The sequence below is a fragment of the Halichoeres trimaculatus genome, unplaced genomic scaffold (assembly GCF_033239565.1).
Source record: "Halichoeres trimaculatus isolate MK-OKI-2021-1 unplaced genomic scaffold, fHalTri1.1 fHalTri1_scaffold_2, whole genome shotgun sequence".
In the NCBI taxonomy this organism is placed as follows: Eukaryota; Metazoa; Chordata; class Actinopteri; order Labriformes; family Labridae; genus Halichoeres; species Halichoeres trimaculatus.
The window spans coordinates 36,989,120-37,001,159 of NW_027437180.1; the positions used below are offsets into that span (position 1 = coordinate 36,989,120).

The 12,040-nt window shown below is 38.5% G+C and overlaps 1 protein-coding gene across 3 annotated transcripts in view; it reads left to right on the forward strand.

Moving 5' to 3' along the window:
• LOC141787198 (protein kinase C alpha type) overlaps window positions 1-12,040 on the forward strand; it is a 300,641-nt gene that overhangs the window by 203,041 nt on the left and 85,560 nt on the right. The window contains exons 7-12 of one of the 3 annotated variants that reach the window (XM_074665490.1): window positions 634-768; window positions 1,121-1,214; window positions 4,210-4,236; window positions 7,549-7,578; window positions 11,419-11,562; window positions 11,646-11,819. In XM_074665490.1, the coding sequence (XP_074521591.1) occupies window positions 634-768; window positions 1,121-1,214; window positions 4,210-4,236; window positions 7,549-7,578; window positions 11,419-11,562; window positions 11,646-11,819 (604 nt within the window). The remainder of the gene's footprint in view (window positions 1-633; window positions 769-1,120; window positions 1,215-4,209; window positions 4,237-7,548; window positions 7,579-11,418; window positions 11,563-11,645; window positions 11,820-12,040) is intronic. The other 2 variants (XM_074665491.1, XM_074665492.1) reach the window with 2 other exon arrangements.

Consider the following 12,040-nt stretch of genomic DNA (forward strand, 5'->3'; position numbering starts at 1 on the left):
ATCCATCCATCCATCCATTCATCCATCCATTCATCCAGTCACCCATCCATCCATCCATCCATCCATCCATCCATCCATCCATCCATCCATCCATCCATCCATCCATCCATCCATCCATCAATCTATACATTAATGCATCGTCCATCTATCCATCTTATTTTATATCTATATATCTATCTATCTATCTATCTATCTATCTATCTATCTATCTATCTATCTATCTATCTATCTATCTATCTATCTATCTATCTATCTATCTATTCCAATCATGTATTCACCTTTTCATCCCTTTCATCATGTTTTTAACCATCTTGCTGTTTTCCTTCTCTCTTTTTTTTTGTTTGCTGGTGACTGAACAGCCTCTGACCAGGAGTCTTAAGTTTTCTGTCAGTTAAAAACTGGTTTTTCCTTTTTTTAGAATCACTTATATCAATCCACCACATGATCAACAGTCAGAGGTAAAATCAGCTGATTTAAAAAGTTTATTATAGGTTGTAATATTCTCACACATGGAGGTGTAACTATGCTAACAACTGTTTAGCTTTGAGCTACCTGTTGCACTGTTACACAGTTTGCAAACATATCTCATATTAAATACAGAGCAATCATACGTCCTGTGTTTGTGCCACTCAGCAAGCTGAAGCCATCGGATAAGGACCGCAGGCTGTCAGTGGAGGTGTGGGACTGGGACCGGACCACCAGGAACGACTTCATGGGCTCCCTGTCCTTTGGAGTATCAGAGCTGATGAAAGCTCCCGTCTGTGGCTGGTAACGCTCACGTTTTATTGGCTCTTAAGTGATGTTTGAATCCAGACGGTGTGGTGTTAACTCTGTGTGGCTGAAATTTCCAGTGTAAACAAACAGCAGAAGCTTAGCAGTTAAATTTCTCCTCCATTACAGCTCAGTTTACAGTACTATCAAAATATTTATAATGGATTTCATCCCCTTAAGGTCATTTATTTTTTATATTCAGACTCCTCAGTTTATTATAAGTGAAGATTTAATGTGAGATGTAAAAAAGAAAATGTGTCTAGTGGAGTCCTTTGAGACTAATAAAAGCAGAATAGAGTATTAAACAAAGAAGGACTTGTTGAATTAATCTCCTCGTTTTATAATTCAGGTATAAGTTGCTGTGCCAAGAGGAGGGCGAGTACTACAACGTTCCCATCTCAGAGGAGGACGATGGAAATGAGGAACTGAGGCAGAAATTTGAGGTGAGGGTTCTGATAAAACGATCATTGAAATTTGTTTTTCTCTCTAACTTAATGTTGTGTCTTAAGTGGCAATCTGTGGGTTTTTGGTTTTTATTCTTCATTTTTTTGAACCCCGGGATCAAAAAAAGAGCGCTGATCTCTCCAGAATCTGAGGTATAAGCTTAGCTTTTACCAGAACTTGAGGTTGGTGATGTTTACAGGTTGGAAGCAGACAAAATTACAGACCTCTGTAGTTATCTTTGATCTGGTTGGGTCAATAAGGCTGTAGTTTGAGAAGGGAGAAATCCTGTCATCAAAAAAAGACGGGTGACATCGAATCTTCCTCGAAAGGTTTTACAATCAAGCTTCTGCTTTAAGTGTTAACCTTCTCCTCAACTTACCTTGGAAATCTTTAGCAGGATGATGTGAGAAGTGATCTTCTTACTTAGTTTATTGAGATTATCAACCTCTTTAGTTAAAGTGTCCTGGCTAAGACCAGCAAGGTTAAAAAAAGTCACAAAATTAAAAATCGTTTTGTCCAGGCTAAGGGCCTCCTGATATCAGAGTGTGCCAATTAAAACGAGGGAACACAAATTGGAAACGAATGATCTGCTGTGGCAACCCCTCAAAAAAAACCCTGGAAAAGCCAAAAGAAGAAGATATTTGGAGAAATCGATTACACATACAATATTAAAACACTGTTTATTTTATTTTATTTTTTATTTTTGATTCCGAACCAGGGACAGTGAGGTGTCTAAGAGTGTTAAGATTTTATTTACTCGATGAGATCTTTCAAAGCATGAACAGCTGGTGCATCCAGATAAGAGGTCGACCGATATGGGTTTTTTGGGGGCCGATGCCGATGCTTTCCAAATTTGGGCAGCCGATGCCGATATGCATAGCCGATTTTTCCAGTTTGATATTCAGGCCGATTGTTAAATAAATATATATTTATCACATTTTTGTGAAACGCAGCAATTTCTGAGCAACTAAAAGAAATCTATTACAACAAGTCGTGTCCAGTCCTCTGAACATTTATTCAGCTTTCAAAACAATGAAATATTTTGTCTGAGTAAACACACAATGTAACAAGCAGTAGTAAACATTCACACTCTTCTTAAAATGTCAAAAAAGAAATTTAAACTTATTAATATAATTTGAACAAAAGTATGTAATGTATCCAAGTGGTTCCACAAGTTTGAGGTGCTCATCTTTTTTGTGCCTGATCAAAAATTGCGGCATTTTATACAACGGATCTAAAATCGGCTTTTTGAAAGATACGGCCGATGGCCGATAGAGACAAATGTCCAAATATCGGCCCGATACATCGGCCAGCCGATATATCGGTCTACCTCTAATCCAGATTAACAACAGGAAGAGTGCAGTATCTTCTCCATAGAAAGGAAGGAGTCTTTCTTGACTACAGGGATCTCTCATTAACGTGACTGGTGTGAAAAAAAAATTGAACTCTCTTAAAATTACTCACCTACGTTCTGATTGGCTGTTGAGTCATTAAAAAGTGTTGGGCTCTAAATTGGCTCAATCAGAAGCTACAAACATGAACTACAAGCGCTGGACAGAAAATTTGACAAAAACAGAATCTGTGATTTGTTTTGAAAATATGTGGTGGTCCTGAAAACGCTGAGTCATGTTGTGTTTGAGATGATTTTGTTTCCAAAACATCTTCAGCTCTGCAACGCCAGGTTTCAAATTCACTCAAACCTTTTTACTCTGGTTTGAATGGAAAAAAAAATCAGTCATTCTCTGATGCATTAAAAATAGTTGAGGGTGGAATTGTTTTTATTACTTATTTTATGTTAGCCCTCATCCTCTATTTTCTTTTCTTCATTTTTATTTTCCATTTATTATTATTGTTAATTTTTTTATCACATCATGTCCTTTTTTATTTTCATTTTTGATGACCATTTCTTTGTCAGGATATTTTATTTAATTATTTAACTATGGAAGAGGAATAGGGCCATGGAGAAAAAAAAAAAAAAATATATATATATATATATATATATATATATATATATATATATATATTAAAAAAGTCAAAATTTCGAGATTACAGTCAGAATTCAGATTTTATTCTCGGAAAAATAGTTAAAAAAAAAAAAGAAAAAAAATTGACTTTTTTTTAAGTGTTCCTAATCCTCTTCTGTATTTCAGAGAGCTAAATTCTTTTATTATTTTTTCGCTGAGAACAGAGACTATGTTCAATTTTCTTGTCAAAGAAAAAACAAAAATGGACATTATATATTTTGAATTTATATTATTGTATTTCACTCTGATTATATCCCAAATATAAAGATTAGAAAAGGAAAATTCATGATGAACAGATCTATACCAGTCCTGCTCTGATTCAAAGACGTAGAGGCGGCTGCTGTTCAGAGACGTCCTGAGTTTGGTGTCTGTGCACTCATTTATCTCCTCCCACAGTAAGGAATGTGTTAGAAGTAACAGCCAGCTGTTTGCACTTTATTCTCACATCACACAGTGTCCATCCTGTGATGAATAAAGCTGCCTACCTACAGGATTTCATGCATCTTTTATTCTACTGAGACTCAAATCTCAAACTAATATCAGCCTGTTGTTTGGCTGAATGTTTGAGGCAGAAGTTTCATGTGCGTTAACACTGAAATCATTGAATCTTAATATTGAGAGAAGGCATTTTTAACAGTCTGTACTCTCTGACTCTAGTGTCACAGATACAATTTTTTTTTAACTCAGTAAATAAAGGTCACAGCAGCTCGTTACTGATTCCTGTCTGTATGTGTGAAAATGTTTCCTTCAGTTGACTTTTCTCTTTATTTTCCTGACTCGATAACCTCCAGCGTCTGCTGACTTTTCCCTCCTCACAAACCCCTCTGCCGTCTTTTCCCTAGCCTCCTGCTCCCTCCTGTGTGCGTGGTGAGACTAAAACTGTACAGATGCTTCTTCACCCCGTGTCACATGATCGTTTTTAACCCACGAGTTTCTCTTTTCCTCTCCCTCTCTCCCCCTCTGCTCTCAGGACTGCCAGATTAACTTTAATCTAAAGGTAGCCCTCTCCTCTCCTCTACTCCCTCCACCTCTCCTTCTCTTGTTTCCTTCCCTCAGCCCTTCTCTCCTCTTTTTAAACCGTTGTTTCCTTTGCTCTCATCTCCTTTCTCTTCTGTCTTCTTGTTTTTCTCCTTTCCCTTCTATCCTTTCCTCTCCTTAAATTTCCTCGTCTTTCTTCTCCTTTTTTCCCTTGACTGTCCTGTTTCATCCTTTTTTGTTCTCTTCTCTTTTCTTCTCCCTTCCCCGTAGCTTTCCTCCTCTGTAGGGCTCTTCTCTCCTTTCTTTCTCTCCGCTTCTCCCCCGCTTAGCTTTTCTCTTTATCTTTAACTTCCTACCCTTTTATTCCATCTCTTTTCCTTTCCTTTCCTTTGCTTTCCTTGTATCCTTTCCTCTCCTTAATTGTCCTACCCTCGTCTCTTTTCTTCTTCTCCTCTCTTCTCCACTCTTCTCCTCTTATCTCTTCTCTTTATTTCTCATCTTTGTCTTTCTTCTCTTGTCTTATTTTATTCTTTCCTTTTTTAATTTGTTTCTTTTCCTTTCTCTTCTTTTCTTTTCTTTTCTTTTCTACCTTTTCTTTTTCTCTTCGCCTTTCATCTGCTGCCTCCTTCTCTTTCACCCTGTCCTCAGCCTTTCTCTCCCCCTCTTAAACCCTTGTTTCCTTTGCTATCATCTCCTTTCTTTCCTCTTTCCTCCTCTCCTATTCTCTTCTGTTTTCTTGTTTTCTTTTTTCCTTCTATCCTCTTCTCTCCTCTCCTTGAATTTCCTCATCTCTCCTCTCCTTTTTTTCCTTTACTGTCTTCTTCTCTCCTCTCTTGTTTTCTTTCCTTTTTCTTCCCTTCCTCCTCTGTAGGGCCCTTCTCTCCTCTTCTTTCCCATTGGCTTTTTCCATCTCTTTTCCTTTCCTTTGCTTTCCTTGTATCCTTTCCTGCTCTTAATTGTCCTGTCCTCTTCTCTTTTCTTTTACTCATTTTCTCTCCATTCTTCTCCTCTTTTCCCTTCTCTGTACTTCTCTTCTATGCCCTTTTCTTATTTCTTGTATTTTTCTTTGTTTGCATGTTTTATTGTTTCTTCTTTTTCATTTTGTATCTTCTCTTCTCTTCTCTTTTCTCTTCTCTTCTCTTCTCTTCTCTTCTCTTCTCTTCTCTTCTCTTCTCTTCTCTTCTCTTCTCTTCTTTTCTCTTCTCTTCTCTTCTCTTCTCTTCTCTTCTCTTCTCTTCTCTTCTCTTCTCTTCTCTCTTCTTTTCTCCCTTCTTTTCTCCCCCTTTTCTTTTCATCTCCTCCCTGTCCACTCCTCCTTTTTGTCCCTTCTGTTCCCTTCGTTCTGGTCTTGTTGTGGTGAAATGTACCTCCATCCTTCATCTCTGATCGTCGTGGTGTAAAAAGATCAAAATTTACTAACAATTTTTCTTGTGAGCTGGTTGCTTCTTTGGGGGAAAAAAAGTGTAAAAGAAAGAAAAGGAGATTTTTTTTTATTTGTGGTTGAATCAAAGTTTGTTCTTGAAAGTCTGAACCAGCTGGAACATGAAGTCCTGGTGAAAGGGCGGCCTTGAATGAAAAGTGCGAGAACATCAGAGGGTTGTTAGTAAATCCTGCGTCGCTCACACTGTGTCTTTTCATCCATCTGCATGTTTGTCTTCACGTGTTCTGTGTGTGTCTCGTCCCGGCCTGTCCACACGTTGTGTGCTTACATCACTGTGAACCTGGGAGTAAACCGCCATCATTTATCTATCTTTCAGCTTGTTTAAGATTTACCCTCCGTGTGTTTTACTCTCAGTAAAAGAGTCTGTCATCCTGGAATTATGCGATAATATAAGACAGGGGTCTGCAACCTTTACTTTCATAGGAGCCATTTTGCCTCAGTTCTCTTGAATTGAAGTCATTCAGGTGCCACAAAATCTACTTTATCCTCACAATAATGAAAATACAGTGTATTAAACTCTACACATAGTTAAAATCTAGTAAAAAGTTGTCTAAACGAAAAGTTTTTTTTTAATTGATGAAATTGTACATGTGATGTCTTAGTTTATAATTTTTTAAAAAATTTGAAAAAATAAAAAAATGACATTTGAAAATTTTGAAAAAGTTGAAAAAGGGAATTAAACGAAAATAATAAAAATTAAAAAAATTATAAAAGTTTTTTAAAAAAGTTTTGAAATTAAAACAAGCAAAAATTGAAATAAATAATTTGGAACATTTGGAAAATTTTGAAATTTTTGAAAAAATTAAAAAAGTTTCAGAAAAAGTTCTGAAATTAGAAAAATGCAAAAATTTAAAAGAAATGATTTTAAAAAAAAATGCTAAATTTTCCCAGAAAAATTCAAAATTTGAAAAACAAAAAAATAGAATTAAAGATAGCAAAAAAGAAAAAAAAAAAGAAAAAAAGTCTTGAAAGTAAAAAAAAATGCAAAAATGAGAAAAAAACATGTGGAAAATTTGCAAAATTAAAAAAAATATATATGCAAAATTTTCCCCACAAGTGAGATTCAACAAATTGCAAAAATTCCAAATGTTTGAGAGGGTTCTACAATTAGATTACTTATATTGATGATATCACTATACATATCAATTTTAGGAGAATAAAAGGGAGAGTAAAACTTGAGGTTAGCCTCAGGTGCATGGAAAGTTGGTGGGCTGTCGATGTTGTAGGAGGTGAAGTAGAGCGGTGGCAGGCTTTATTGACAGATATGAAAAATGTTTCATTCAACAAAATGTTAACGCAGGATTTAATTTGGTCAATGTTGTTAATCATCAATACCCTCTGTCGAAATTTTTTTTTTTTTTAAATTTCAGTAATGTTTTTCTAAAGCTACAAGGAGCCACTGCAAAGGAGTCAAAGAGCTGCAGGTTGCTGACTCTCAATTTAGAGAAGGGATTCAAACTTCTTTGACCGCTAGGTGTCAGCATTGAGCTAGATACAGCCTGTTAAGGGAACAGCGAGTCTGTCCTCATGTGTACAGGTTGGTTTGTGCAGAATTCTGAGGCTTTCATCATAGTTTCTTTGTTTTACCCACAAATCCTCAGAGATTTGGTTCCACACCACCTTTAATTCAGTGAAGTACAGGAGGGTTTCTGCTTGAGCAAGATGATTATATACATGTCTGCTCTTCAGCGCACCACTCCAGAAAGTTAATCATGAAGTGCGTGAATCACTCCATCTTCATCTCTATTCTCTGTATATGTCTGTGTGTACCGGCTGGGTGTGTCAGAACGGTCGTTAAAGGTTTAAAAGTGTTGTTGTTGAATCAGCTTTTGTGTCTGAAGTGTGATCAGTGAGTCGGGGCCTGTCGGCTCCCTCTCCTTGTGGTTTCAGGACCAAGCAGTTGAGGAAGACTCTGATCAGGTGCGTCTGAAAGGAAAGAAGTAAGGTTGCTGTTCGCTCGGCTCGGTCAGGCTACTTTCACTGGCTAAAGCTTACAGGTGTGCTGTGATCTGCTGCCGTCTGCTCTGCTTTGTGTTACATTTCAGTGGATGCCATTAACCAAACTAAGATGCGTGGTCTCAGGGTCAGCATTGACATGTTTACCCTGACGTTTAAAGAACAAAACGAAGGAAAAGTCTGAATCTGGTTGGAAATTTATGCTAACATTTTTTTGTCCTGTTGAGACATGAGCTTGTTTTGTCAGGAAATACTGACAAGTCTGAAAAATAATTATTAAATCATTTCTATTTAAAGACCCTGTGAGGACTGTAGTCTCACGTTTATATATTTGCCTCCTTATAATTCACAATTTAAAATGAGATTATCATCCCCGAAAGTGTTTATTTCTTAACGCTAGAAAGTGAGTTAGCCATGTGAGAAGCAAGATCTGTCAGTTTATCCTCGCAAAAAGATAGAGGATGTCAGAGCAGAAGAAAGATAAACAGGAGGGTGATAAAGCACGGGCTAAAACAAACTAAAGGACGCAATGAAATGATTTGACAAAGTTTGCTTGTTGTCACATTTCCAAAAATAACATCACGACAATGATACATTAGCTTGCAAAAGTTGTCTACAAAATAAAATCAGCTTACAGCACAGTGAGTGATGGTGCTCTTTGTCCCTTAACCCATAAGAGCCCATGGTGACACAAGCCTCACAAGACCTTTAAATGTTCTAGAAAGTTCTCTACTTAACATCATAATAGGTCGTATAACAGGTCATGTGATTTTGTGTTACTACGACAACATTTACAGGATGGCTATGTGCCACGCTTGCACATGGGCGAGAACTAGCTAAATTTAAAAAGCTTATTTTTGGTTGCTAAAGGTAATATTTAAAGGGATAGTTCAGTTTTTTTGAAGTGGGGTTGTATGAGCTCTATGTGACCACTAAGGACATTAGATACAGTAGAAAGTTGTCTCCTCTCCCTCAGTAAGACACAAACTGTAATCAATGGTGACGAGGAAATAGACGCTAACAGGGACAGACCGTACCAAATTCAAAGGCTATTTTCTCTGCCTACAAGAACTAAAATCAAAAAGTAATACCACAGTTTAAGAGTTCGCTACATAAAATAATTTTTAAGTGCATTAAGTCTTCGGAAATATAAACATTTATCTGGACCTAACTAACTGGTCATGTGTCCTTCCGCGCAGCGCTAGTGCGCTCCGTCCCCCCTCCTCCTTTCAGCTGTAGGGAATGTAAACAAGCTATGCTTCGAGCGCTGGTTGTAGCCTCGTGTGGGTTTGATCAAGTATCATAATTCTTATGTTTGTACTCTAAGGATTGTGAGGCAGCGTAGGAAATTCAAAATGAGTGACTATGACAGCGACAATGAAGTTTCATTCACTTTGGAACCAAAAGGATACCTGTATGAACCGGAGCACACAGAAGAAGAGCTGCTACAGATGGCGACTGAAAGGAATACAGAGGTAACATCCACGGAAACTGGACATCGAGATGCTGAGTGTTACTGCTGCCACGACTGTTGTTGTTGTTGTTGTTGTTACAGGACACTCCAGAATTCAGAAGAGCAGGGAAATCTGTGTGATGAGTTATACAGACGGCTTGAGAGCCAGCAGTGTCCTCAGACAAATCCTGAAGAGTGTCTGTAACCAAGTTCCACTCGTGACAGCAGTAACACTCAGCATCCGTGGGCATTGAGTCACAGCTCAGACATTTACACCACTGAGTATTTCCGACTCTGTCTTGATGTCCAGTGTCAGTCTCCATCTGTAGCAGCTCTTCTTCTGTGTGCTCCGGTTCATACAGGTATCCTTTTGGTTCCAAAGTGAATGAAACTTCATCGTCGCTGTCATAGTCACTGATTTTGAATTTCCTACGCTGCCTCACAATCCTTAGAGTACAAACAAAAGAATTACGATACTTGATCAAACTTACACGAGGCTAAAACCAGCGCCCGAAGCATAGCTTGTTTACATTCCCTACAGCTGAAAGGAGGAGGGGGGACGGATCGCACTAGCGCTGCACGGAAGGACACACAACCAGTTAGTTAGGTCCAGATAAATGTTTATATTTCCGAAGACTTAATGCACTTAAAAAATATTTTATGTATCGTACTCTTAAACTGGAGAGACAACTTTCTACTGTATCTAATGTCCTTAGTGGTCACATAGAGCTCATACAACCCCACTTCAAAAAAACTGAACTATCCCTTTAAGTGATTTAAGAGTTATAATGACTTCATAAATTGTTCTTTACTGCATTTGAGCTGTTGTGAACATTTTTTTTAAATAAATAGGTATAAAACAAATTAGATCAATGTCGATGTGACACATATGTCACATGGGGCTTTTGGCCATGAAATTGTCTTGGAAAACCTGATGTGAAGTAGTATAGGGGGTAGTGTTTTGAAAATAAAAGTTAGACATGTTTTCCAAGTGATCTTTTGGTCTGTTTTGTGTCACCCGTAATTTTTCTTGAAGAGGAAATGGGTCTGGGTTCTTATGAGTTAAAACATTACCAATTGTGGCCAAAGGTGTCGCTGTAATCAACACCAAATGAAAAGTCCTCACTGAGCCTTTAACTGCTCATCAGTAAAAAGAAGTACACACACTCAGCTCATTGAATAGTTTTTTTTTTTTAAACTGTTCTGTCAGCAAGCTTGACTTTTTGGCAGTTTGGTATCATTCCTCTGGTGTGTTGCATGAGGTTGTGGATTCCCCACTTTACCTGGAAGCTCAGCATGAGTTTGGATCTGTGTCTTTTTCGCCTTGGCTGAGTTTAAGCAATACTAGTTCTGACATTGAACAGGAGGAGAATAAAAAAAGAAACTCCTGTTTTTGTTGTTGAGCTTTGACGTTAAAGAAAGCTTGTTGGAGCATCTTGACGTCCTGGGAGAATAAGCATGACTCAGGCATGACTGCAGGAGGAGGGTTTCTGTCGCATATAGAGGTGCATGCATGTTGAGGAGGCGCAGTGTTTCATTTTCTTTAAGTGGAATCAAGATGTATTTGTATGTGTTAGAGTCATGTAGAAGGATGTCGTCAAAATTAATGGACTGGTGTCAGCAATTTAAACGCACTGCCTAGCAAAAAAAAAGTCGCCACTCAAAAAACGGGCATATTACATAGCTTTGATTACAGCACGCATATGCTGAGTCACTGAGTCAATGGGAAGTAACGTTGTCACAATGGCGGCCATCTTGGGACTAGATGGCGATTACAACCAATCTTCAAACGCTTGGTTTGTTATAATCATCAGAGGTGAACATAAATCTGAGCTGGAACATTGACATGTGAAACAGATTCTTTTCACCAAAACAAGTTCGTATTTTCATTCCTCAATATAAATTTCAAAATAAAAGCATTTTTGTGCTTTCACTGACAAGTATGAATTATCCATCTGATCTGTTTGAATGGAGCCCCGTTTGTCCTCCCACAATGACCCTGCTGCCTCTTTTCATCCCACTCATTTACAGTCTTCTTATAGATCAGTGTTTTCAGTGTGTGTGTGAGTAAGTCAGCATGTCAGGGATGATCCCAAAGCAACAATATCCAAACTTATGAAACATTTCTGTGTACGAGAAGAGTTCCTCGCATGTCACCTCGAGTGGAATCCATCCTAACGAAGCCTCAGCAGCTGATCACGTCCATTTCTGCATATCATAACTTTAGCTCAGTCACCATTCAGGATCGTGTTATCTCCAGCACAGCTTGTTTTGTGTGTGCTGCTCTGTCTCTGTTTTATTTTGTAATATTTGTTAACAAATCTCCTTTTGTCAAATCTCCTTGAGTGCAGAAAGCCAAGCTCGGCCCGGGTAAGAAGGCGATCACCGAGACGGACGACGGACGCCCCGCTGAGTTACCTTCCAACATCCTTGACCAGGTCAAGCTCAGTGACTTCACCTTCCTGGCCGTGCTGGGGAAAGGCAGTTTCGGAAAGGTGAGGCCCCTCAAATAAAAGATCAAATAAAACACAAGCAATGAGGTCGTATTTCATTTCCTCTCCTTTGTTTGTGTCTGAAGGTGATGCTGGCAGAGATGAAGGCAACCGAGGAGCTGTACGCAATAAAGATCCTGAAGAAGGACGTGGTGATCCAGGACGATGACGTGGAGTGTACCATGGTGGAAAAGAGAGTCCTGGCACAGCAGAACAAGCCGCCTTTCCTCACGTTCCTCCACTCGTGCTTTCAGACTGTGGTAGGTTAAAAAAAAAAGACGAGACGCCTCGTGGACACACTCCAGGACGACTCATTCAGGGTCAGGTCGGATAAATTCATGAAGAGCTTGAGCCAAATGGATTAGTTTAGAGCACAAGAGGGTGAAAGGGGAACAAACAAACTCCAATTAGGCCGAGGTTTTGTCTCTGTTTTCGTGCTTGCAATGTGTAATAAGTCTGACTAATGCAAAGTGCAGACTGC